Raw genomic sequence first — 26259 nt, 5'->3', positions numbered from 1 at the left:
ATTCCATGTTGATGATATTCATCTTTCATGACCTATCTCTAGGTATATTTCAACATTTTATAGAATGGATCCAAAGTTTTATAGTTCCTATTATAAGTCAATCTTCTGAATCTCCTAACCCAGCAATTCTCGATTTTTTTCCATCCTCCATTCTATCAATGATTACTATGTGACTTGGCCAAATTATTTAATCTTTCATTATTCCTCAATTTTTTTATCTGTAAATGAATGGTTGTTTTATCTAAAAATGAGTTAGATAATATAGAGTTAGTATCTATCCTACGTATTGTGAAGATTTTATTAAATGAGATAAGACACGTATAACATTTGGAATAGTATAGGCACATTAGAGCTACTCGTTGCCACATACTTCCATGGATGCTTCCAGGAGATAAACATTTTTTCCTATGTTAGTAAATCATGTTATAATATTGAAGCATGACTGATCTAACTAAAAATACAATCATACATGCACACACACACACACACACACACACAATATCATGGCTCTAGAAGTCAGGAATCATCTGAAAGTGGGGATCTCTCTGGGCATAGGTACAGATCTCCTTATCTTCCTTCTTCCTCTAAAACATATAGTACAGTATAGGAAGCCTTATAGAAAACAAGATAAAGTGAGAAGTCATTATTTTAGTAAATATAATTCCTCACTTTCCAAAAAGATAGTTGCTTTTATAACTAGTGCTACCCTCAACAAAACAACAACAACAAAAAACTGACAATTATCAGCTACCATGATGGCATTTTAAAAATGTTTATTCAGTTATTTTGAGAGAGAGAGAGCGAGCGAGCGAGCAGGGGAGGGGCAGAGAGAGATGGAGAGAGAATCCCAAGCAGGTTCCATAATGAGCATGGAGCCCAAAGTGGGGCTTAATCTCACAACCATGAGATCATGCCTTGAGCCAACATCATGAGTTGGATGCTTAACCAACTGAGACACTCAGGTGCCCTACCATATGTTATTTGAAAGGGCACAACATCTTTTTAGAAATGACAAAAGGTAGAATGGGTATGATACTCTGAGAAGAAGCCAAGGTAGTGGAAAATCCACTGGACATTGGGAAAATCTACCATAGCAGTCCTTTATTACATGAGCATTATTATGGTCTAGATGCTGGGAAGATGGTATCTATCATGTCTTAAAGCTTATGGAATGTAATACTAGGGATACTTTAATTTGGATAACCTAAAATAAAGAAACTTAGGAGAGAAACAGAAACCTGTACTATTTTTTAATAATACTCCTATCCCTCCAGGATACTAAAAAATGTTTACTTACTTTTCTGACTTCATATTTCTTTGGTTTATTTAATTCTGCTGAGTTTGATATTTTATTTGGATTAGTGATTGATCAGCTTGAATTTAACTATAATAGGTTTTTTCTCTGTTCTGTTTTTGTCTTGCTTTTATTCCCTGAAGGAATAGAAGACTAGAAAAGGTCAAAATGTTTTCATAATCACCTTACACTTCTTTTCTTTCAAATATAAATAATATCTTTCTTTTGATTTTTTATACATAAGGAACAGATGAGACCTTACATTGAATTCAAATTAATGTAGAAGAGAGACAGAAGTGGGACAATTCTCATTTAACCCCAAATCATAGAATAATCATAGCCAAACATGGGGACGGGGAGGCTTGTGAAGAGCTGAAGCATCTGGTCTTCTCTTTATCATCAGTATCCAGTTCGTTCTTTTAGTAGCACACAAATAATGTAAGTAAATAGCTAAAGAGAGTATGTGGGGATATTTTGCTATTAAAAGTCCCAAGTGTTCACTTTATTTGGAATTATGGTATTGAAATGCTGGTAGAATTTGTGTTCGAGTACTTTTATATTTCCTTTTAGAACTTTGAATCACCTAAATTTTGCAGCAGCAAGTATAAACCCCAATGTGTTTGACACAGGACACATTTTTTTTTTCTCTCTCAGAGGTAGAGGGAATTTTTAAGGGTTCCAATTCCCAGCTGACAACTAAAGATGAATTTCTGGGAGGTTCCCCTGAGAGGTCCTAAGAGCAAGATTTTCAGCTGATGCCTCAAACAGAAAATGGAAATGTGGGAGTTAGACTGTCATTAAATACAGAAGAAAAGTTTCAGTAACTGAAACCACATTTAGTGATGGTAATTTCAGAGGGAATATGGACCTGTAACTCCTATAACACTCTCTTTTCTTTCATTAAGACAATTCCATCTTGGGCAAGGTGGGCAGGAAGGAAGTAGGTGTGGTATGACAGGATAGTCTCTGGAGTGATAGACATCTTATATCTTGACTGTCGTGATTGAAAGAGGAATCTACACATGTGGAGGAATCACACAGAGGTAAACACGCTAATGCACACATACGGACTCGCACACACAAATCAGAAATTAAAAAATCTGAATAAGATCAGTAGATTTTATCTGCGTCATTATCCTGGTTGTGATATTCGCAGCATGTTACCATTGGGGAAACTGAATAAAGGGTACACAAGACTATAATACTATAGTCATAAGTATTTTTTTTTTAATTTTTAATGTTTCATTTATTTCTTAGAGAGACAGACAGCGTGAGCAGGCGAGGGTCAGAGAGAGAGGGAGATACAGAATCTGAAACAGGCTCCAGGCTCTGAGCTAGCTATCAGCACAGAGCCCAATGCGGGGCTCGAACCCACGAACTGTGAGATCATGACCTGAGCTGAAGTCGGACGCTTAACCGACTGGGCCACCCAGGCGCCTCTCATAAGTATTATTTCTTATGACTGTAGTATGTGAATCTGCCTGTCTCTCAAAATAAGTTCAAAGCTGCATTTTGTTCTTTCTGTCTAATCTTGTTCTCTGCTAAGAATTCCTTGTGCCACTCAAGATAGGGTCCAAAACTTGGCAATTTCTAAAAGGAAAACACGCAAATACATCCAGAATTCCACCTTAATGATAATTCTTGCTATTACCCAGAAAAGAATCTCTTGAGACCCCAATTTCTGCAGGTTTTCCAGGGATTAAATTAGACAAAGTTTGTCCAAATTGATACCATGTTGCATATTAATCATTTAATTGTATTGCATGACTAACATACCTCTTGGATTTAATTGTAGATGGGGATAATTTTAAAATGACTATGAGAAGACAAAGACTTCACCTAATATTTCCTGGCCCATTTAACATACAGAAATATCCACAAAACACATATGTGATGACAGTATTCTAAAAAGTATAAAATGTACAAACAAAAGAGGCTATCCTATCACCATAGGTAGATTTTTGAAAACTTTCAGTATATTTTTAAAGAAAATAAGTGAACCATTTAAACAGTAAATAAACACTTGAGCTATATTGTATATTTGATTAGTAAATATATAGCTTAATTTTTACCTTGATGGTAGGAATAGGCTTTTTGGGGCTGAAAGGCTTTCTCTCAAGAGGTGGAAAAGCTGCATTTTGTTCTTTCTGTCTAATCTTGTTCTCTGCTATGATTTCTTGGCGCCGCTCAAGGTAAGGTCCAAAACTTGGCAGTTTCTAAAAGGAAAACATGCAAATTACAAAGATTATTCACTCACAGAAGAGAAAAATGTGAGGATATTAACATATAAATATTATCAACCAACAAATGTGTGTTTTGGGATTGTTTCTTATATACTGTGAACAAGGTCTTCATTTATTCAAGAATCACAAGTCTTGTAAGGTATCAGATTCCACTAATTATTAAAATGAACTCAAAAGCAGAATACCTTTACCAAGTATATATGTATTAAATATACAAAATTAATTAAAATACATTGCTAAATGGAATAAAATTCACAATGGTAAGCCAAATTCATTCACTTAAAACAATAGCTATTAGTTAGAACATTTGTTTGGTTCATATAGACAGAAGGTAAAACCTATTGATGCTTTTTTCCTCTTTCATCAGGTTTTTAGCACAATATAGACACAGCCATAGTCCCTGACAAATGCTTTTGTCAATAGCAAAGGTACTTTGCCAAAGTTCTAATCTGTATCTCTATTTTATTGTGTTCAAATTCTTACTACATCTCTTTAAAGGCTGTAACTAATGTTGATTACAATTTACTGGAATAGCTGAAAAAATGGTAAAAATATTGATTTTTCCGTAGAGAAAATACATTTTATTTTGCATGAAGGAGGCAAAAAATAGAAATGAAAAGCAGAGGAAATATCACAGTGCTTAAACAAACTCCATCAGTATTCAAAATCACATCATGGAGCTTTAAATCTCAAGGTTATTCAACTGTACTTTACAAAGTTCATTTAGAAAGATACCTGGGTGTCATGGAAAAATACTAAGTGTTTCAAGTTAACACGAATATGCCCTCATACTATTCATTATCCCACAATTATTTCCTCTCCACTTTTGTCCTTCTCCTCTTCTAGGACCTTTGATCTTCACTTTTACTGACACATAATGCTGGTGATAGACACCACTGAATTCCAAATGTTCCATGTCTGCCTGCAACCTGGAATTGCTAGGTCTCTCTTTTCTAAGACTGTAAAAGCACGTTTTCTCCTCTCTTTCTCTGTCTCTCTCTCTCACTTACAAAATAAAGTCCATTTATCTAGCTGATGGAGGCTCGGAAAACTACAGCACTCCAAGGTCATCCTGATTTCTGACCTAGCAAATACTTTGGTGAAAAATCACACTTGTTTCGAAACACTGGCCTCCACTTGCCAGGATGCATAATGCCCCAGGAAACTGAGTTCTCCAGTCTTTTAGAGATGTTAGTAGGGTAGGCAAACTAAACTTAACCCATGTTCCAATTTAGCCAAACTGCCACTGAAAATTTATATTAGCAGAACATACTTCAGTGGAAATATCTAAGATTGTTACTTCCATTATCAATTTGCTATAATTATGTCAACAAGTCAAGCAAATGGAAGTAATGCTATGAATGTCAAATTAATTTATATACAATTAAAGTAGAATTATATACTTTATGTCTATACATCAATGCCTTCCTATTTAATGATTTCAGAAATATGAAATAATATTATGAGGGGACAGAATATACTGTATCTATTTAACCATAAAATAAATATGTGATGCCATCTTGTTAGAAAGCAAAGAATAAATGACTATAAAACAAATCCACAACATTTATCATACATGTAAGCCCTTTTATGTAGAACATATCATGCTTGTTTGAAATATCCTCTTATGAAATGACTTTTCTCCTGGGGCAGAAGGGATTATACTTGATGCCAAAGAAATGCCCCTGGGGTTCCGATAACACCTCATGAGGTGGTAAATGCATGTCCACATATGACATACTTTTTAAAAAATTTTTTAAATGTTTTATATTTTTGAAAGAGAGAGAGAGAGAGAGAGATAGAAAGTGCAAGTGGGAGAGGGACAGAGAGAGACACACACAGAGGATCTGAAGCAGGCTCCAGGCTCTGAGCTGTCAGCACAGAGCCCGACATGGGGCTCGAACTCACAGACCGTGAGATCATGACCTGAGCCAAAGTTGGATGCCTAACTGACTGAGCCTCCCAGGCCGAGTTCCACATGACATAGTTCTTGTTGGACTGTCACTCGGTCCACACTTCTCTTATACATCAATGGTACTGAAATCTTAATCTTATAGTCTTGAAGATTATCAAATATCTTTAAATGTTGAAACAAGTGACCTCTGGTTCCAGCAGATCCCTCATGGTGGCAAGCTCAATGAAACTCTGAACCGTTATCCTGATTCCCTGATTGGGTCTTACCTTACTCAACAGTATCTAATTCCATCTAAGAATTTTAGACCTGTTACTCAAAACAAATCATTCCTGAAACTTTTTTGATCTATCTTCTTTTAACCATAAATCAGAGGAGATTTTTTTCCTTCATTTGTATTATTCTTTATCCAAAGAGAGAGAAATAAAGTAGTTAAGTTTAAACTGATAGTTTCAAATTGTTCCAATGATGATGATAACAACAACAACAGCAACAACAACAACAATAATAATATTTGAAAATCCCTTGGTGCTGAACAGAATGCAGCCTGAGTAAACACCTACCAGTCTGATATTTTCTATACTTTTTTTGCAGTGGTTGACCACATTTATGTTTAAATTACGTTGCCATAATGTAATAGCTCACAGCGCTATGATTATAATGTGCTGTTCTTTTATAATTAGTCCTAAGGAGAGGTTCTCAATTTAACATAAAGATTCCTATAGGATTTTCTTTGTGGGTTAGTTAGAAGAATCAATAGAAAAGAAGGAAAACTGTTGCCCATTCTTTCTTTAAATTGAAAGCACGCCCACACACGGGATCAGTGACTGCCCCCTCAACCTTCCACCATTCATCTCCAAGTCAAATTGGTCTATCTGTGTGTAGTTTCTCACTGCTAGATGGAAATCCTAGAAGCGAGGTATAGTACCAGCTTCCACAACATTAAGGCTGCCATAGTGATTTTGCTTTCTGCAAATTAGTATAAGAAACTTTGGCGCTTTTTAAAGAAATTACTTTGTGATGTATTATGATGCCTCTACCGTATCTGGGTACTGAGCATTATAAGAGTTAAGCGTTCTGAAAATACAAAAGATCCATTCTCTCCTGCACCGGACGACCACCTTTACATATACTACATTTAGGCAAACCTTTGTGTTCTGATCTTGCCAAAAAACCAACCAAACAAACAAAAACCAGCAAAAGGCAAAATAAAACTCTTAAACAGTGAAGGTGAATGCACAGTTGGCCACTGCGTATGCGCGCAATCAGTGATGATTAATAAAGCATTTAGTTCAAATCTCTGCCCGAACATATAGTTAATTGATTTCCTATTGCGGGAGGAGAAGCAGCAGAGCCTGACAGAGCCAGCAGCAGGAGCTTTTCCTCTTCATTCATTATTTTCTCACAGAAAAAGTTGTAGCCCGCGGTAACCCAAAGTGAGAGGTTTTGAGCGTCATGCTATATTTCTTAAACAAATAAAAAAACTTCTTTAGGACTATCAAAAGCTGCTTTGTAACTGATGAACTGAACAAAGCTCAGAAATGGTATGATTTTTGTTTCAGTACTTTCTCCAGGGATTCATCATTGATGAATTTGTTCTCACCAGAAAAATCTAAATCCTACTCATTTAAAGATAACAGTATCTCACATGAAAACTGTCTCTATCCAGATATAAAAAACATTACATTGCCGATAGAAAAGTGACAACATAATGAATCAACAAAGATATCTTAAGCCAGCAAAGCTTTAAGGTAAAGAAGTCTATTTGGATTACAATTTATTCATGGATCAATTTAAAGGTAATTGAGCATATTATGAAGTAGAAAAGGGTTCTTGCTTCTAATAGAAGCAGGTACTGGCATCTTCCAGTTTAAATTGTATAATTTTTATGAGAATGGCAGCAAGTTGGCTAATAGCACTGGTGTATAGTACTATAATGGATCAACTCTATTTTCCTAATCATACTGTCTTATCTGATTGGAAACAATAACAGCACAATAAGTAATTACTTTGATATCCAAATGGTAATAAGTTAAAAGATAAAAGGACTTCAGGTTCATACTGAGTGCAATATACACATATATGTATATATACATACATATATATAAACACACAGCATATACTAAGTAGAACATATATATCACATTCAGTATAAACCTGAAATCAAAAAATACATATGTATATATATTACATATATGTAAAATTATTTGTGCATGTATGCAAATGTATACACTGAGGGACTAAGAAATAAGTTAAATGCAAAAGATATATGCTTCACAACTATCTAAGAATTGACTTTTTTTTTTTTTTTTACAAAAAACATGTTCACATATGAGTGAGTTACATTATATTTTTCCATTTATTCAACAAATACAATATCAAATGCTGGATCTGGACCAGTACTACATTAAAGGTTCAAGGTTCAATAATTTCCATATGTACACTTATCGTTGTTAGTACTTTCATAAGTATCTCTTGACATTCATGACAGGCTAGTGTCAGATTGAATTTTATATTACGTATCCCTGGTGATTATCTAAAGGAATGATATACCAAATGGTTTTTCCAAGAAAAACCATTTGATCTCTATCAAATGACCATTAACTGGAGAGAAAAAGGAAGAAAATAAAGCTTCAAGGAGTTAATCTTTAAAAAAATAAAAAACCTCAGGAAGGCAATGGAATACTTTTTAGATACTTAAAATATAAAATTTGGAGAACACCTGCTGGGAGCATGGGTTCTCTGAATGTGTTTCTAAAATACTTGAATTTCAATCACGGTGAGCTCAGCATGATGCAGGTTTGGGAGACTGGGTGAGAAGTCTCTGTTCTGTTCTATCTGAATTCAGTTACTTTTCTTCCCTTCTCTCAATTACAAGACTAATCAATTGCTTACAGTTGACCTTGATTTTTATTTCAAAATTTGTTTTAGCAGGGCTTTAAGTCAGAAACTCATTATTTTTCCCATGAGTAACTGGCATGTAGTACTTAATCACTGATATAACAGTAAGCAATTTTTCATGATATTATCAAATTTGGACAGTGGAAAACAATAAGAAGACGAAGAGAAAAGGACCATTTACATATTATCATAATACTATGTGGTGCCCAATGGTGTAAATGGGGACACTGGAGGTGGATGGACATGCAAAGCATATGAAATTAATGAAGTATAACTATTAGCTTGATCCAATAAATTTAAGAGTGCAACTTTTGATAAACTGTCTGATGTCTGAATCAGTCAAAAGCAATGATAGTTCATGCTTCTTAGTGAAAGTAGAAAGCCAACATTTGCATAGTGGTTAGGGAACTGATTTAGAAGTCAAATTTGCATTAAAATCACAGTTTTACACTCATTAGCTGTGTGACGATGAGCCAATTACTTAACCATTCTGCTACTAATTTTCCTTATCAATGAAATGAGAATGACAGTATCTAACACACGATGTTAGTATAAGCATTAAATGGAATAATATTTGTAAAGTGCATGCCTGCCAATTTATTCCCATAAGCCTTAACTGCTTATATTGCATTGTGTACCATGCTCTGTATTTCCATGTTGGCTCATACATCCCCTCTGCTGGGGAAGCCCCTGCCAGTCTTTTTTATCTGCTACATGCCTATTTGGCATTGTAGTCTCAGCTTGGTTTTCATAGCATCTAAGTAATCTCCTTAACTGACTCCCCTCCCGACAGTGTTAGGGGCCCCTCACAGTGCTCCAGAATACTCTGGGCATACTTCAACTCCTGCACCTGCTGCATTTTCTGCCTTATCGTGATTAGCCTATGCCTCCATTGTCCCCGCTTGAGGTCCTAGAGAGTTAGTTTTTGATCCAGTGCATAATAGGTACACAATATGTTTTGAAACTTAAACAATGAATGAATGAATATCTTGAATTCATTCAAAAAATTCTGCTGGTTATGTGAAATGTCAGAAACAAGTACTTTCAGAAAGAAATTATATAAATAGGTCCATTTAATATTAAAATTATATGAAGTAAAACATACTTTACTTATTCAACAGCTGTGACTCATAAACTCAAAGACATTTATAAAGTGCCAGACCTTGAAAGGTCTCTATAAAAGACAGTCTATGACCTTAAAGAGCCTGTAGTTAATAACAATCCCAGTACCCTGAGACAAGGGCTGAGGCAGAGGTGACGAAGGATGCTAGATGTGCAATGACAATGCATATCTAACTCGGGCTGAGGGGTCAGAGCTTTTCTAGAAGAGGTGACATCTGAGCTAAGTTCTGAGGGATAGGTTGGCAAATGGTGAGGATGGAGGTGTGAGGGTCAGGAATGGGGAAGAAAATCCTCCAGGTGGAAGAAACCCCAGAAGGAGAAGGGTCCCGCTTTGGAAGTGGTCCTGGAGAGCCAGTGGACTGCTAACTCTGTGCTCGCTGTTTAGTAAGATACAAGAGGGCGGGGAGTTTCCTCTGCGAAGGGGAAGCAGAGCACGTTTTGTGCTGTGAGGAGATAACAGAATGAAAGTCAATCAAGAGAAGAAAGTCTAACACTAAAGGAACGCTAACAAAGGATGAAGGAGGTAAGACCTGCTGTTGGCCATGCACTGTGCAGGTGCTGAGGCCACAAAGACAAGTAGGAGGTGGTTCTTTTTAAAAGCAGTTTATGGCCTTGGGAGGACGACTGACTCATAGTCTTTTAAAGTGAGGTGAGAAAATTATTATTTTCTGCTGAAATTATTTAAAGGATGCCTATCAGCTTCCTCTAAAGAAACAAACTTCACTTTTTAAAGCAGTAACTTAAAATTTTTTTAATGTTTATTAAGTTTTGAGAGAGAGAGAGAGAGAGACAGAGAACAAGCAGGGGAGGGGCAGAGAGAGAGGGAGACACAGAATCTGAAGCAGGCTCCAGGCTCTGAGCTGTCAGCACAAAGCCTGACCTGGGGCTCAAACCCAAAACTATGAGATCATGACCTGAGCCTAAATTGGATGCTTAACTGCTTAACCAACAGAGCCATCCAGGTGCTCCAAAGTGGTAACTTGTAGAATAGTACCTTTAGCTTGGAGTTTGGGAGATTATGCCCTGTGGCATGATTTAAGAGAAAGAAAAACAAAGAGATGTCCAAACCACTATGTGGAATGCAGAATTCTAAAGCAGGGGGAGAAGAGACACTGGGGAGGGGGCGGGGAGAGGGGCGGGCAAAAAGAGAAGGAAGAGGGAGGGACAGAAAGAAAGCAGAACCTGAGGACTTTTATAAAGAGGAAGAGCTAATATTCAATTTCAAGCTGTTTGTGTTGCAGCAATTGAAATCCTCCTCTCCAACCCTTAAAACTTAAATCAGTCTCCTACATACGTATATGCTTTAGAGAGAAATTTGGAAGAAAATCAGCCAAATAGGCTTGAGTTTCATGGTTGGGTTGGCATGTAGCTCAAAGAATAGGAACCAACAAGAAGTAAGATTGAGGGAGATGCAGAATTCAATGGGGGGGGGGGGGGGATTTATAGCCGGAAGTGACCTAGAGAACATAATCTCCAGGGATTTTGTAGCAATTTCCAGAAGGACAGGACTGGGTGATTTCAGCTGACATGTGGGTTCTGTAGGTAGTTTTAAGGGAGAGGAGGATAAGTAAGAGCAAAAGGTGCACAAACAGTTTGATGCAACCCTGATCCAAATGAGCAATTAATTCCAGCTAAGAGATTAAGGAAGACTTTCTAGTGAAGGAGGAATTTAAACTGTGATGAAAGATTATAAAAGGGAGAAATAGTATGTGGTGTTGGAAAGAGATGAGAGAGTTAAAGGAGTGGATGAGTAAAGGCATGAAAGTTTAAGAAAACACACAGGATGAACTCATTCTTATACAGCTAAAATATGACATGTAACTGGAGGATTAGCAGTGGATAAAGCTGGAAATCTATGCATGGCTCTGAATTCTGGGCAAAGCAGTTTGGGTTTTTGTTTTTTAGGGTGTAGGGAAATACCAGATCTTTGAAAATATGTGTAGGTCCTTATGGTGGCAGAATGAAGGGTGGCTTGCAGGAGGATATTTGTGGCAGAGAGAAGATAATGATCCAGAATGTTGGGAGTTGGGATTCTCGTAGAAGCCAGAAAGTGAACAGATGACCTATAACATTTTTTTGTTTTAAGAGTCTATGGTACTCTGGAAAATAGAGAACAAATAATGACCATGCACCCGACCCCAACAGTCCAACAATGATTTTCATTCCCACAATGCCTTCTGACTGCTTCATCCCTACTCTGACAGTGACTTCTGCCTGAAGCCACCCAGCTGTCATTCTTTCTGACACAGCACCCTTCTCCAACAGACCTCTCTACCTCTTTGCAGCTCTTCATTCCACAAATGGTCCCTCCTCTCTCACCATCCCTTGCCCAGTCAGAATCTCAAACACTTCCAAAATCACATAAGGACGTGTGTTAACTGGTGGCTGCATAAACTGTGAGCTGCAAAAAAGTTACTTCTCAGTCAAAATGCACATGGAATAATGTTGGTGGGGAACCTGGGAAGGGTTAAATAGGCGTTCTGGGGATGCCTGCTTTTATTCTGTAGAAAAGATGAAGTGGGGAGAAGGCGGGGAAAATCAACTTCCTCAACAGCAGCTGTAATGAGAGGTGAATGAAAGTTTTATGAAGGAAGGAAGTTCTATGAAGGAAGGTCACCATCTTCATCAAATCAGCATATTCATTGAGTACTGTTATACACCAGGCCCTTTGCAAAGCACATGGGTACATTATCAGTTCTTTATTGCAACCCTGTGGGGTGGGTATTGTTCTTGTCCCATTTTATTTTATTATTATTTTTTTTACAAATAGTTTATTGTCAAATTAGTTTCCACATAACACCCAGTGCTCATCCCCACAAGTGCCCTCCTCCATGCCCATCCCCCCTCCCCCCCACATCCATCAGTCCTCAGTTTTTGTCAGCATTCAAGAGTCTCTCATGGTTTGCCTCTCTCCCTTTCCCCCACCATTTCCGCCCTTCTTCTCCCCCTTGTTCCTCCGTCAAGTTCCTCCTAATCCTCCTATACGTGCAAACATATGATATTTGTCCTTCTCTGCCTGACTTATTTCGCTCAGCATAACACCCTCAAGGTCCATCCATGTTGCTACACATGGCCAGATTTCATTGTTTCTCATTGCCATGTAGTATTCCATGGTATAGATAAACCACATCTTCTTGATCCATTCATCTGTTGATGGACACTTAGGCTCTTTCCATGTTTTAGCTATTGTGGAGAGTGCTGCTATGAACATTGGGGTACATGTGCTCCTATGCCTCAGCATTTCTGTATCCCTTGGGTAAATTCCTAGCAGTGCTATTGCTGGGTCATCGGGGAGTTCTATTGTTAGTTTCCTGAGGAACCTCCACCCTGTTTTCCAGAGGGGCTGCACCAGTTTACATTCCCACCAACAGTGCAGGAGGGTGCCCATTTCTCCACATCCTCGCCAGCATCTAGAGTTCTCTGATTTGTTCATTTTAGCCACTCTGACTGGCGTGAGGTGGTATCTCAGTGTGGTTTTGATTTGTATTTCCCTGATGAGGAGGGATGCTGAGCATCGTTTCATGTGTCTGTTGGTCTTGTCCCATTTTAAAGATGAGAAAACAGTTACAGAAAGGCTAAGCAACTTTTTCTAATTCTCACTATTAATAAATGGCATTGCCTAGGTGGTCAGTCAGTTGAACGACTCTTGATTTTGGCTTAGGTCACGATCTGGGGGTCATGGGATTGAGCTCTGCTTTGGGCTCCTTGCTAAGTGTGAGCTCTCTCTACTGCTTTCCCCATCTCTCTCTCTCTCTCTATCTCTCTCTCTCTAAAAATAAATACACTGAGGAAAAAAAATGGCAGAGCCAGGATTCAAATCCTTGTCTGCCAGATGCCCAGACCCTGTGCTGTGCTGTCACTCACATTTCTTTATAATCCTTACAAAGCTTTGTACAAGACCAGTATTTAGTATATCTTTGACTGATACAAAGAGGCATACTACACATATAATCCATTCCTTGAAATCTGTGCCTCCTATTTTTTCCCATTCCACAAACCATGAAGGGAAAAATGTTTCACATGGTAGACACCATTTTAAAAAATGCTGAACACATACCATGCAAAATATCTGTGTTAGTTCAGTCCTGTTTATTATTGGCCTCAAGTTTAATGAGCTCAAGTTAACACAGGTGAAAGGCCAGAGTGTTACATGCGGCAGTTAATGAAATACCATAGAGCTGCTGAGAAAATGATTAGCAGCCAAATGTGAATTTAATATACTTCATTCTCCAGAAGCAATGCCCCATGGGAAGCATCTTTCTGGGGGAGGTAATACTGGAAATAGCACTTTAGAGTTAGAAGATGGAGCTCTGATCTTAGCCCTGATATATGCTCATTTTGTGACCTGTGGGAGCTATGACTCCTCTGAGCCTCAGTTTCCTCATCTGTAAAATGAGAGGGTCGGACCAGATAATTTGTAAGGTTCCGTCCAGTGACATGTTTTGTTTTGTTTTCAAATTCACAGTTAGAAATCCTCAGGGTTTATGACCAGGTGGCATCACGATCTATGTCACGTCCACAGTCTGTGGATGAAATATTAGACCGAGTCACAAATTATAACTCTTTCCCTCCTATTTATAGAACAGGCTGAATCTTTTTAAGCTGTAAAATATGAATAGTGTTTACCAAACTCTCAAAGTTGGGTGAGTTCATGAACTGTTTTAGGCTTTACTGGTGGAAGGTACAACCACAAATATCTTGGCTGTCTTTTCATTGTGAAATAATAAAATCTGTATAGATAATTAAATTAAATTATATATTTTTAAAATTAAGCCTATTATAATATGTATAAATTGAGGAGTGTATACAGATCACAATCAATGCTTCACTGTCATTATCTTTATAGAATTTGGCTTGGCTACAATTCACTAAAGACACTTTCTATACAAAATCAACCACATGCATATTAGAAGTGGAGATTAGTGATGTCAGACACGAAATTGCCAAGACAGTAAGAACAGGATATAAGCACATGTGTGGTATTATTTGGTATGGAAAGTTGCAGGATGTTGGAAGAAAATGAATCTTTCTACTAAAGTACTGCAAATACAGAATGATCACTGGTCTTTGGGTGCAGAGATAACACACTTGGTCTCTAAGACAAGCTCTGCTTGCCTTATGTGGGCCTCAGTTATCATCTGTGTAAAATGAGGACAACAATGACCATTCTGCCTACTTGCTCTTCATAACAACTGTTTGAAATAGGAAGGCACTAATAGATTATTAAAATACAACTTTTACCATTTTGAAGACTATAAAGCAATATAGAACCTAAATGCTATTTTATTATTGTGAACATAATTTGTATTTATGTACGATTCTTTTACATCTTTACAATGTAAAGATGATATGGGTATTCTGCATTATAAAAATGTCACAAAAATACTAGCCTCATATGAAGAAAGACTTCCTAAGCTATAGTCCTTCCAATGCCTTAGGAAGACTTGGATGAAACAATTTGCCTTGAAAATTCACCTTCAAAATGCTACTGCTTTCATGGCTAAATATTGCATAGAATGTCAAGGGCAAAAACCAATGAGGGAAAATGGAATAAAAATTACTTCATACAATGGGATGGAAGCAAAGAAAAACAGAAAAGTGGGGTGATGAGGAAAATGGGACTGCTATAAATATGATAAAAGCGTTCAGGATTCAGGCTATATTTGGAGCAAGAGTAGAAGATTAATCAGTCTTTTCCATATTTATTCAATATGATACTTGAGATTTTCCTACGCAGAAACACCGGGATGACTGCTTTAAGCCTTTTTACCTGAAAGTGTAGCATAGGGCATAAAATATCACATTTGGATCCAATCAAAAACCCTATTTGGAGTTACTGTTCTGGACACATTGGAAAAAATGATCATCATTTTAAAAGACAAGTTTTAGGGTTTCAATGCTAAGAGGAGATTTATACTCAAGAGAAAAGAAAAGGAAGTATAAGTTTTTAGTTGAAAGGAAAGAAGTTTCTAAGTTAATTAATTACCATACTAGTAGGGAGTATTTAACATGGGAAAGAATCTTTTATATGTGTGGCAAAGTGCTCCATCAACAATAGCTTCTGCATGCTGACATGGAAACACTAGCAAACATCCATAAGATAAAATTCATATCTGTACCCAGGTCACAACTGAAGGCAGTCACTGCATCATAGATTTTGGACTTTCCTCTCTGTTTCTTCTTCATTACTTTCTAAACTATATTAACATTACTTATGCATTCTCTTATTTTTCTGAGTATATCATAAACATATTGAGGACAGGACATTATGAACCTGTTTTATCTTCCCTTTACTGCCTTGTACACAGTTGGCATTAATTAAATATTTGATGAATGAATGAAACATTAACCACCAAAAAGCTATACTGGAAGAAATTTCTGCTAACCTCATTGGGGTCACAGCTTACTGCTGACATTTTTCATATAAAATGTTCAGAAAAGTTCTCTCTAGGGTCATCTGGATGGCTCAGTGGGTTAAGTGTCTGACTCTTGATTTTGGCTCAAGTCATGATCTCACAGTTGTGACATCGGACCCCACATCGGGCTTTGTGCTAAATGTGAAACCTTCTTGGGATTCTCTCTCTCTGTCCCTCCTCTGCTCATGTGCTGTCTCTCAAAATAAATAAATAAATAAATAAATAAATATTAAAAAAAAAGAAATGTTCTCTCTATGTACAATGCTTGGCAAGAATGAGATTCATCTAATGCTTAATGACCAACCAAACAAGTAATATTTGGTCTCATCCATAATATTACATAAACCAAATCTGATAATAACACTTACTTCAAATTTTAACAACATTCTACAGTCTAACAGCATTTGTAGTAGTAAGGTATTATAAGGTAGAGTCCCAACAATTACCTTTGATTCAAAGGCTTAGGGCACAACACATATAATTTCTTTGTATTTTTCTGGTTCTTTACTTAAAGTTTTCTACCAGGAAGATGATAATGACCAACAATTTCACTCTCCTATTCATAAAAATCAAACAACAAATCAAACAAAAACATACCCTGCAACCATACTGGTGTTTTTGCTGTTCTCAATAAGTCGTAGGGCCTTTATATGGAAAGTAGGTCCTCCAAATCATACTCTGTATATCTCCCATTTGATAATCATCATATTCTTTATTCATTTATTTTCTATCTCCATCCTTCCTAGAAGATATGAGCTACCAGAATAGGAATGTTCATAACTTTTGTTCATTGATGTTTCCCTAGAAGTTTGAACAATACCTGGCCTGTTGTACATTCTCAAATGAATGAATGCAGGAGTAGCAACATATTGAGGATAAAGAGCCCTCAGCCTTTGATGTTGGCTTTCAATCTTAGTTCTATTATTTACTAGGTTTTTGACCTGGTCAAATTTTGTTTTATCTTATTAAGGTCTAAGTTGCCTCATTCATAACATGTGAATAACATTTCATAGGGTTATGGTAAGGATTATATCATTTCTATAAAGTATATAAAATGAAGCCAAAGCTTGGTAAACAGTAGGCACTTATTAAATGTTAGTCCTTATCATCAACATCATTATTATAGAAATCCTCACAATGTGCTATAGTTTTCTATTATTAACTTACATATGCTTTGGCACATTTGCTATGTGATTAATATGCTAGAGTAAACATTCCCCCTCCCTCCAGGAAACCATTTTTTTCCAGCTTTTATAAGGGAAGTCAATGGATTAATTATGTTTTACATGATAGAGAATTTGCTTATTTCACATTTAGACTGCATACACTCTATACAGTAAGGAATGTTCATAGTTATATAATTTTATGCTCCACATGTTGAAATAAGTAAAATTAAGAAAATGAAGATTTGATAGTTGAGAAGTAAACGTAAACACTAGCTCTTAAAGAATGAAGGCATGACCATTCTGTAGCCTGAAGTAAATGCTGTCATCTGTGGGGGTTGGGGAAAGATGCTAAGATCTGAGCCCATTACCGTGCTACTTCATGAACATCTGGCAGTCTGTCACTTCACAGGCAACAACATCTTCTCTAAACAGAATAGACTTGAATTCATCAGGGATTCCCATAGTACAGTATATGCTTAACTTAAGTACCTGCTTTCCGTGATTTCCATAGATTATCATATTCATGACACTGTGGAGTGAAATCATTCTTCTCATTCTCTAACCAGAACATGAAAAAGAAATTAAAACATTGGCAGGCACTTTGTCTCCAGTTTGTTGGACAAGTAAGAAAAGGATTTTCCACCCATTTATGTAAATGAAATTCTGTCAACTTAGAACATTTTAACAAAGATGACAGCTGCCTGTCTATTAATAAATACCTGACAGGATAACAATTACAATTGTAGTTGACTGTTTTTCTTTCAATAAATGTAGGTCAGTGGGTATTTAAAAAAATTATTTAAAATAAATTTGCAACCCCCAACAACTTTCCCCCTCATCTCTATTAGCCCAGCAAGAAATTTCAATATGTTCATTCTTGCCTTCTTAAGTGGTTTTAGAACATTATGGCCAAAGCTGTTTAAATACATAGAGCTATGCAATTAAATATGTGCATGCTTAATGTGTGTATACACACATAAATATAAATACATGCAAGACATCCATACTTGAATCTAGTATTTGAATTCTATAGAAAGAGTTAAAGCATAGTAGGCTCTCTGTTATTTAGAAGTAGTTATTCAGATTAGGGATTATCTTTGCACGATTTCTTCTTTCTGATTTTGGATTTTATTCACTGTTGACTCTAAGAAAGGAAAGGTAAGGATATGTAACAAATTAATTAATCTGGTTACCCACCAATCTTTGAGAACATGTTTAGTAGAGAAAGAAGTGAATTAAATGAATAAATTGAGTTTGAGGGATTATCTATGGAATTCATTAACCCACCCTGGCCCAATGCCGCATTAGTTAGATTTCAGAAAGTGACTTTCTAAACAGAATAGGATGAGATTTTAAACTTTTTTTGTGAACCATTTTTCCAAGAGAATGTGTTTTTCCTTGTCTCATGAAGTTTGAGAGTCTAGGTTGATGTATTAGAATACCAGTTACAAGTAGTCCCCAAAGAATGAATAATTTTATCTTTATCTACCACAAATTGAAACACAAAATTGTATTTCATCACATTTAAGATATTATCACATATTGTTTTGTTATATGAGGAAAATTATAAGCAGAATATTTTTTAAAATATCACTAAAACTTTTAAACATTCAGAGTCTGCTAATTTAAAGATAAATTAATTGCAAGACATCCTGAAAAAAAATGCATGTCTTAGAATGGATGAAATGCATTGTGTTCCTCAAATACTTACTGGCTCACTTTAAAGCTTCTTTCTCATAGTAGCCATGATATGGTATCTCATTTTTCCAAGAGCAATGCTATGTGAAAAGTACATTATCCTTCCTAAAATCCTATTTGTAACTAAGAATCCAAATTTTAGAAATATAAAACAACAGCAACAAAATTATCATCAGACAAAAGCAGGGAATAAACACTGTTCTATTTCCAGCTTTACCTCAGAAAACAATGTGAGTAACTGAAAGAAAAAGGCAGAAAGAAGTAGTCACTGGATACTTCTGATTTGGGTTGAGTCCAGATCTGAATCCTCTGACATAGGAGTGTATTGTTTCTTGAATTCCATTTCTCTCCCATATCTCCTCTACAAGTTAGATAATGCCAATTTTTTAAACTGAATAATATGTAAAATATGTATTTGTATTTATGTCTTCTAAGGTAATTTCTAGGGGAAAATATCAGAAACAGCATTGTTCCTTAAAAGAAAACCATAATTTCAGACTGTTTTTTAAGAGCACGATTTACCTCATGAATTTCTGTATGAACGTCTTTGCATGAGCTAAGTACCTGGGCAGTTGACAGACTTAGTTATTTCTAGGAAAAATTTCCGTTGATCAGCATGCAGGGATTAATTCAAGCACTGCTCCTTAGAGATAGTTTTTCTAGGACAGAATGAGCCACAGGGAGAAAAATACACAAGACAATGTCAAAAGATACAGCATCATTATGCCATTTAATGGTTGATGTATGTTACGTCAGCCCAGTCCTAGGAAGGTGGGTTTTCCCTGAATAAGATTTTAGAATCTATAAAATCACAAGCAAATACTACATATTCCTGTTAGTCATCTAATCATAGAATTGTTTATATGATGGCATTAATGGATTCCTTAAATGTGAATTACTGCTAAATTTCTAAGTAAACTGCCCCCCTCTTCAGAGACATTGTAATCCATCTCTCATGTCAGATGAACTGGGGGACTTATCCTTTGGAATCCATAGGCTTTACTGGTTTTCTTCATTCATCTCTCACACTCAGTAATCCTTTTACCTCTCCTTTCTAAGTTTATAATTTAAATGCAATGTATTCACTATTGAAAAAAAGACCCTAGTATAAATGGGATGTCTTTGAGTTATGGCTAAAGAAGCCATTACTGGTTATACTATGGTCTAGATTCTATTACACATTTGACAATCTGGGGAGACTCACTGTCCACTTGCCTTCATCAATGTTTTGGGTTAACACACAGAATTAAGGTTGGGTGCTGGCTTTGGGGCCCTCTGCTGCTCTGACTTCTTTCATATGGTCTTGCATTTTGTGTTTGAGAGAAAAGTCCTTGAGGACCAGAACTGGCTGCAGAAAGTTCTCTGCTTATTCATCATAATGGATTTTGATTTTATTATTTAAAAAATTCAAAGGAACAGATTGGTTAAATTGGCATTTATTTCTCAAAATTCTAGACGATCATTAAGAAGAAAATCATATTTAGAAGGATTATAAGAAGTATACAAAATACTTGCATAATATATTTTCAGGAGAAATAAAAAGAATTAGAGCAGTATATGCAGTGTTATAATTTAAGAAATTATTGTTTTTATATGTATACAGTTACCTGCATATGTAATTGGGATCTCTAAGTAGTGATATTAGAGGTGATCTTTTTTACAGTTATGTCTTTTGCTAATTTTCTATAGTTAGCACATTTACTTGTATATCAAGAAAAATGTTATTTAAACAAAATATTAACCTAAGGGGCAAACTAATGGGAAATATTACAAAAACTTTGTGGGAATAAAATTATAATTATTATTATGGCTAAAATCATTATCATATTGTTATTTTTTTATGTTTTTTTTTATTTATTTCTAGGAGAGAGAGAGAGAGACAGTGTGAGCAGGGGAGGGTCAGAGAGAGAGAGGGAGTCACAGACTGAAACAGGCTCTAGGCTCTGAGCTGGCAGTCAGCAAAGAGCCCGACGCGGGGCTCGAACCCACAAACCGCCAGATCATGACCCAAGCCAAAGTCGGACACTTAACCGACTAAGCCACCCAGGCGCCCCATCATATTGTTATTTTTTAATATGAGCATCAAATCATAATTTAGAATGGTATCTATGAAGCAATTCTACGCTGTGAGAGAATGCATGGCTAAACTGACAGAAATATGTTAAGTATACTTCAGGCCTAATTCTTAAATATGCTTAAATAGATACCAAATCAGAAATGTTCAGTCATTCTAGCAAAGCATTCTATATATTTGAGGTTACAGATTTTTATTTCTGAATTTATGACAAAATGTCTATCCTATGAGGTGCTGGTACATTAACATACCTCAAAGAATTAAACTGTAATGTGAGCTTTCCAAGAACTAAAACTCTAATGCTAGCTTTTAGGAGAGTGAGTTATTTATCATTTATATCTCTCAAAGAAGGTATACATTTAGATAGATATGCATATGAAAATATTTATGCACAAATACCCAGAATAAAAATTTGTCCCTGCAACATTAAGCTACCCAAACAACTGTAGTTTTCTGAATATCCCGGAGCCTAAAAATATTGCATTACTAGTGTGCTATTTGATGGCAAGTATCCTCTGCACTTCTAGACAGAATGAAGAGAGTTGAACAGAGTTATAAAGGTAAGTATCACCCTCATATTAAGTTCTGATTGGTTCATTTGTGGATTAAATAAAAACATTCTTTTCAATTTGAAAAAAACTTTTTAAGTGTTTTATTTATTTTGAGAGAGACAGAGCGCAAGCAGGAGAAGGGCAGAGAGAGGGGAGACACAGAATTTGAAGCAAGCTCCAGGCTCCAAGCTGTTAGTACAAAGACCCAAGCAGGGCTCAAACCCAGGAGCCATGAGATCATGATCTGAGCCTAAGTTGAACACTTAACTGACTGAGCCACCCAGGAGCCCCATGAAAAGCTTTTTTGACTGGCTGCTGATATCTTTTGTAGCCCATTTTTTATAAGTAGAAGTCAGTGAGTATGGGAGAGGTTTCACTAAGATAACAAAACCAATTTGTAAAAATATGAAACAAAGACTATATATAGATTAATGGTGGTAGCAGCAACTACACTGACATTGGAAAAATAAGGCATCTGTAAGGGAGTTAGAAGTTCTGGAAACAATAGTTGGTGAGAGAGAGTGAAAGGTGGCATTTTATGAATTTAAGACCCATAAAGGTAATATCTACTCCATAAGGATTTAAAAATGGGCATTCATAAGAGTGATTTGTACTATCCCACCTCCTCTTCCTGACAATCTCTCAAGGCCAGAGTCATTAGCCCCTGTTGAGCAGAAAGGAAATTGAGCCTGGGGAACAGTAAAGTGAATCCTGAGGACAGGAGAGTTTGATGACAAAGACCACTGAATGCTTTTGTTTGAAGTCCATGATATGAACCCTTTCTGGAACAGGTCTGCAAGCTCTGTATGGAAATGGTCTGATGGCAAAGAGAAGACGTTAACGGGATGTGATATCTAATCCTCTACATGCTGCCCCAAAGAAACAGCTGCCTTCTATTCGCCCAAATGCTTTGCTCATAGCTAAGCCGACATCTCCGACCCCAGCAATACAGTCAACAAGTGGTACACATGCTTCTTATGGACGCTTCTAGCTGCAATACACTTTTCTTGCAGAAATTTATGGTGGTTGTGAAGCAGAAGTTACCAGGTGTCTATGTGCAGTCACCTTATTGCTCTGCATTAATGTGGTTTGGAGTAGTATTCACACAGCATGGACTTTATCAAGATACTGTGTTTAAGGTCACATCCCTGATAACTACCCAGGGGGTGAAAGTCCATGCTTGGTTTCTGATATTCCCATCTTTCACCTCAGATAAACTGGATATGAAGGGAGTATTTGCAAACTAGAAGCAGAACCATAATCTTATTTGGCAAGTATTAATGCATGCAAGGAATGCCTTCTACAAGATTGATGTGTAAGGCCTCTAAACCCAGAGGCGGCAGTACTGTATGAAAAAGCTGTTCAGCTTTTTAAAAGTAAAGCGGTTGACAATGTTAAAATGTGCACTGCTTGTTTGTTTGACCAACCTAAAATAGAAGACCTCTATGCATTAAATTAACTTTTCTCCATAGAATCTTTCTGTATATGATGAAGTCAGGGAGAAGATGCTGACTCAGAAAAAAAGAATCCTGAAATACGGCACAAATAAAATTTCATGTTGCTGGCCTGTCATGGGTAAAACTTGGTTCAGGACAACCTTTCTGCAGAGAAGGGAAAACAGTAGCAACTTAAAGCCCCGGTGAATCTGCTATGCCATGCACTTTCCTGCTGGACCTGGGTCTAATTAGAGCTGACCAATGACAAAGGGCTGTCTGGAGAGTCAAACTGTGTGACTAAGGACCGCTATCAGTGCTGTCCATGGATGCTTAGATTCTAACAGCAAGTTTTGGAAACTCTCCTGTAGGTAATGCATTACTTCTTTCAGAGTGTCTTTAGGGTGTCTACCTAGTTCAGTACTCTCAATTATTGGGGACCTTGAGGTTTAACTATTTTTCTGAAGATAGCCCTAAAGGTAAAGTACATTCATTTAAACTAATAGAGTAAACAGAGCTCAGCACTATGTAATGATTTTTAAATCAGTGGTTTCAGTTGTACACATGTTAGTATATGGAGAGGAGAAGTAAAGCGATTTGAAAGCCTGGATAATCTTCTGTCTGAATGATCCAATTAAGTTAAACCAATGCTTATGAGCACCCACAATTCTTTAGGCATTGATCTCTCTAGCTGACTCACTATTCAGGGAGGACACCCAAATTGAGTGTATCTTGGATATCTTGTAAAGCAGCTACGGTGTGTCTCACTGAGACAACAATTTAGGAGGTCTGGATATATATACAGCCAGTGTGAAAGTAGAGAAATGGGTAACTTTTCTCACAGAATTCATTTTTGTACACAACCTCTTTCCTGCAATGTTTTGTAGTGTAGATGGATTATGGCTTTGGGTTATTGCCTTCGAATATCTACCCTCGCAGATGCTGGAACAAAAAACTTAAGTCCCCCTAAGATAAAAAGCAGCACAATGACAGGTTCAATGTGCTAACACTACAGGTTTTCCCAAATAAAACCTTTATTGACTGAATGTCTTAACATCATCAAGAGTCACTCATTTATTCGATGCTCTCAAGTACTGTATATATGAATGTACGGATGAACAGAGACTTTTTTCCTGAACAGTCTTCACTAAAAGATTACTTCAGAATCATAGGTGAAAGCTTTCTTATTGCTATATAATTGCAGAGGACACCTAGAGGAAGCTGGGTCATGCACTGTTATCATCTTTCTCATACACTAATTCAACCTAGAATATACCGGGGTTTATCTACATTCTATGAATTAATAAAGAGAAGATTAGAAGACAAAATTAATCCATTATATGGATCTGTTGTATTGAACTTTAGTTTTATTATAATATCAAAGATTCATTTTTAATATTATTTGGTTTACAATTTTGTGTCTTTATTCTTAAGTGGAAAATGGTCTGTATATATATATATATATTTTTTTTTTTGCTGTAGTATTATCTAGTTTTGGTACTAAAGTTGATCAAGGTTCATAAATTAATTAGGGAGTTTTCTATATCTTTTTAAAAGCTAGAATTTTTTAACATAGAAAATTTGTTAACATAGAAACTAACAAAGCTATCAGCTATTCAGCTGCAAAACTACTTGTTCCTGTTATCTTTTGAATGGTGAATTTTAAAATTTGCTTTCCAATACTTTAGATGATTATTGGTTATATATTTTCAAATATATATATATTGATATATATTTTGTCTATATTTGGTTTGATATATGTATGGTTTATATTTGATAAGAAATTAACTCCTCCCTGAGACTTTATTGCCAAAGAGTTAGGCATAACACTTTATTCTTTAATTGTCGTCTCTATCTGAGGTTACAATTCTGTTTTCATTCTCCTTTTTTGAACTGTAATGATAATTTTATCTATTCATTGGTCTTTTCTTTTCACATGTCTCTCTTCGTTTTATTTGTCCTTTTTTCTATTCTTTTTTGGTTATTCCTAAATAGACCTTGCCGATACCCAGGAAAAGAACATATTCTTGGTAGATCACTGCCTCTCCTCCCAGTCCAGGCTGACCTTCCCTTCTCTGGGCATACTGAATTTTCTTTATAATTTTTGGGTTCCATTGTGAAAACACCTTCTTTCTTTTCCCTTCTATTTCCCTCCTGCCCTTAACCTTCTGCCTAGATGCTTTTTCCATGTCTCTTTCTTTTTAACATTTTTTTTCAAGCCAGAAACTTTGGCTTCCCGGCATATAGACATTTAAATATCCATGTGTTGATGTATATAAAATACAATATATTTTATATATATAATATATTTTAATAATAGATGCTTATAAAATAGGCTTCATGGCCTCTGTAAAGGGGCAGGGGTTGGGAGGATATCAAAAATTGGGTCCAGCAATAATGAGCTACATTTATTAAGTTTCTCTATTTGCGTAGGTACCAGGAAATGGCTGTGTCTATTGAAAAGAGTCCAGAGTCTGGAAACAGGAGATCAGGAGATTAAGGTTCTGGGTCTTTGTTTACATTATTTATTTTTCTGCCAGATTCAAAAATTAAGTCTTTTCCTAGGTATCTTTCACCAAATTTTCCTCTTATTACTCCCTCAAAAGATTAGAGAAATACATGGAGCCAAACTGAAAAAAACCCCCTAATTTTAAGTTTTGCAGTCACTTGAATTTGCTTCAAAACTTTTAAAAAGCATGTTTGTTTTTAATGACTTACTTTTCAGTGGCTTAGACCAGGTCACCCGAGGACTTGAGAGTAGTGAGAAAATGACTGGGTTGGTCGCAAGTGGGAAAGAAGTTCCTAAATTTAGGTGCGTGGCTTTGGAATCCCGGGTCAGGGGAGGAACCCCATAACTGCACGTTGCCCCGAGTGAAGCTCCCATCACGGACACCTCATCATATAAGACGAACTCTCTCTATCATCATTTAAGACATTTTTAATGGGAAGATGAATAACATAATATTATTTAGTGATGAAGGCAGAAAACCCTCATTGTTTTCCCCAGGCTTTGGAGATAAAAGGTCCTTACCTTCAGATACTGGACATTTTGAACAAAACGTCTTCAGCACGAAGTGCACACTAGGTACATTGCTTTTGGTGATTTCTGGTGATGTAATAGAGGCCATACGGAACAGTATCTGAAAAGAAAGCCTGATGCTATGCACTCCATAACTCTGGCTTCCAAATATTAGGACGTGAAGTTTATGCCATGACAACACATCTCGGCCCTTCAGTGTCTTCCCAAAAACCAGGTAAGAGTTCTGCGTAACAGCTCTGCACTAGAACACCATTCAAAGCAATGACATGGAAATTAGCACACCCAGTGTCCCGCTCTGCTGCCGAGTCCCTCGATTTCCATGATTTGACAGGAAGATGATATCAAAGGCTGCGGAAAGGTGTTAAGGGATAGCTCAAATGCTAGTGTGTGTGCCGGAGCAGGTGAGCAG

At 36.5% G+C, this 26259-nt stretch overlaps 1 protein-coding gene and 1 pseudogene across 1 annotated transcript in view; one reads left to right on the top strand and one right to left on the bottom strand.

The window, feature by feature from the left end:
* Positions 1 to 26259, bottom strand: part of DPYD (dihydropyrimidine dehydrogenase) — an 821052-nt gene that overhangs the window by 25366 nt on the left and 769427 nt on the right. Inside the window, exon 21 of the mRNA XM_039228461.1 lies at positions 3367 to 3510. Coding sequence (XP_039084392.1) covers positions 3367 to 3510 — 144 coding nt within the window. The remainder of the gene's footprint in view (positions 1 to 3366; positions 3511 to 26259) is intronic.
* Positions 22149 to 23009, top strand: LOC120229446 (annotated as a pseudogene).

This window comes from Hyaena hyaena, unplaced genomic scaffold (assembly GCF_003009895.1).
Source record: "Hyaena hyaena isolate Hyena2069 unplaced genomic scaffold, ASM300989v1 scaffold_32, whole genome shotgun sequence".
Lineage (NCBI taxonomy): Eukaryota > Metazoa > Chordata > Mammalia > Carnivora > Hyaenidae > Hyaena > Hyaena hyaena.
The sequence above is the reverse complement of the archived record's forward strand: the minus strand, read 5'-3'. Positions and strand labels throughout refer to the sequence as shown.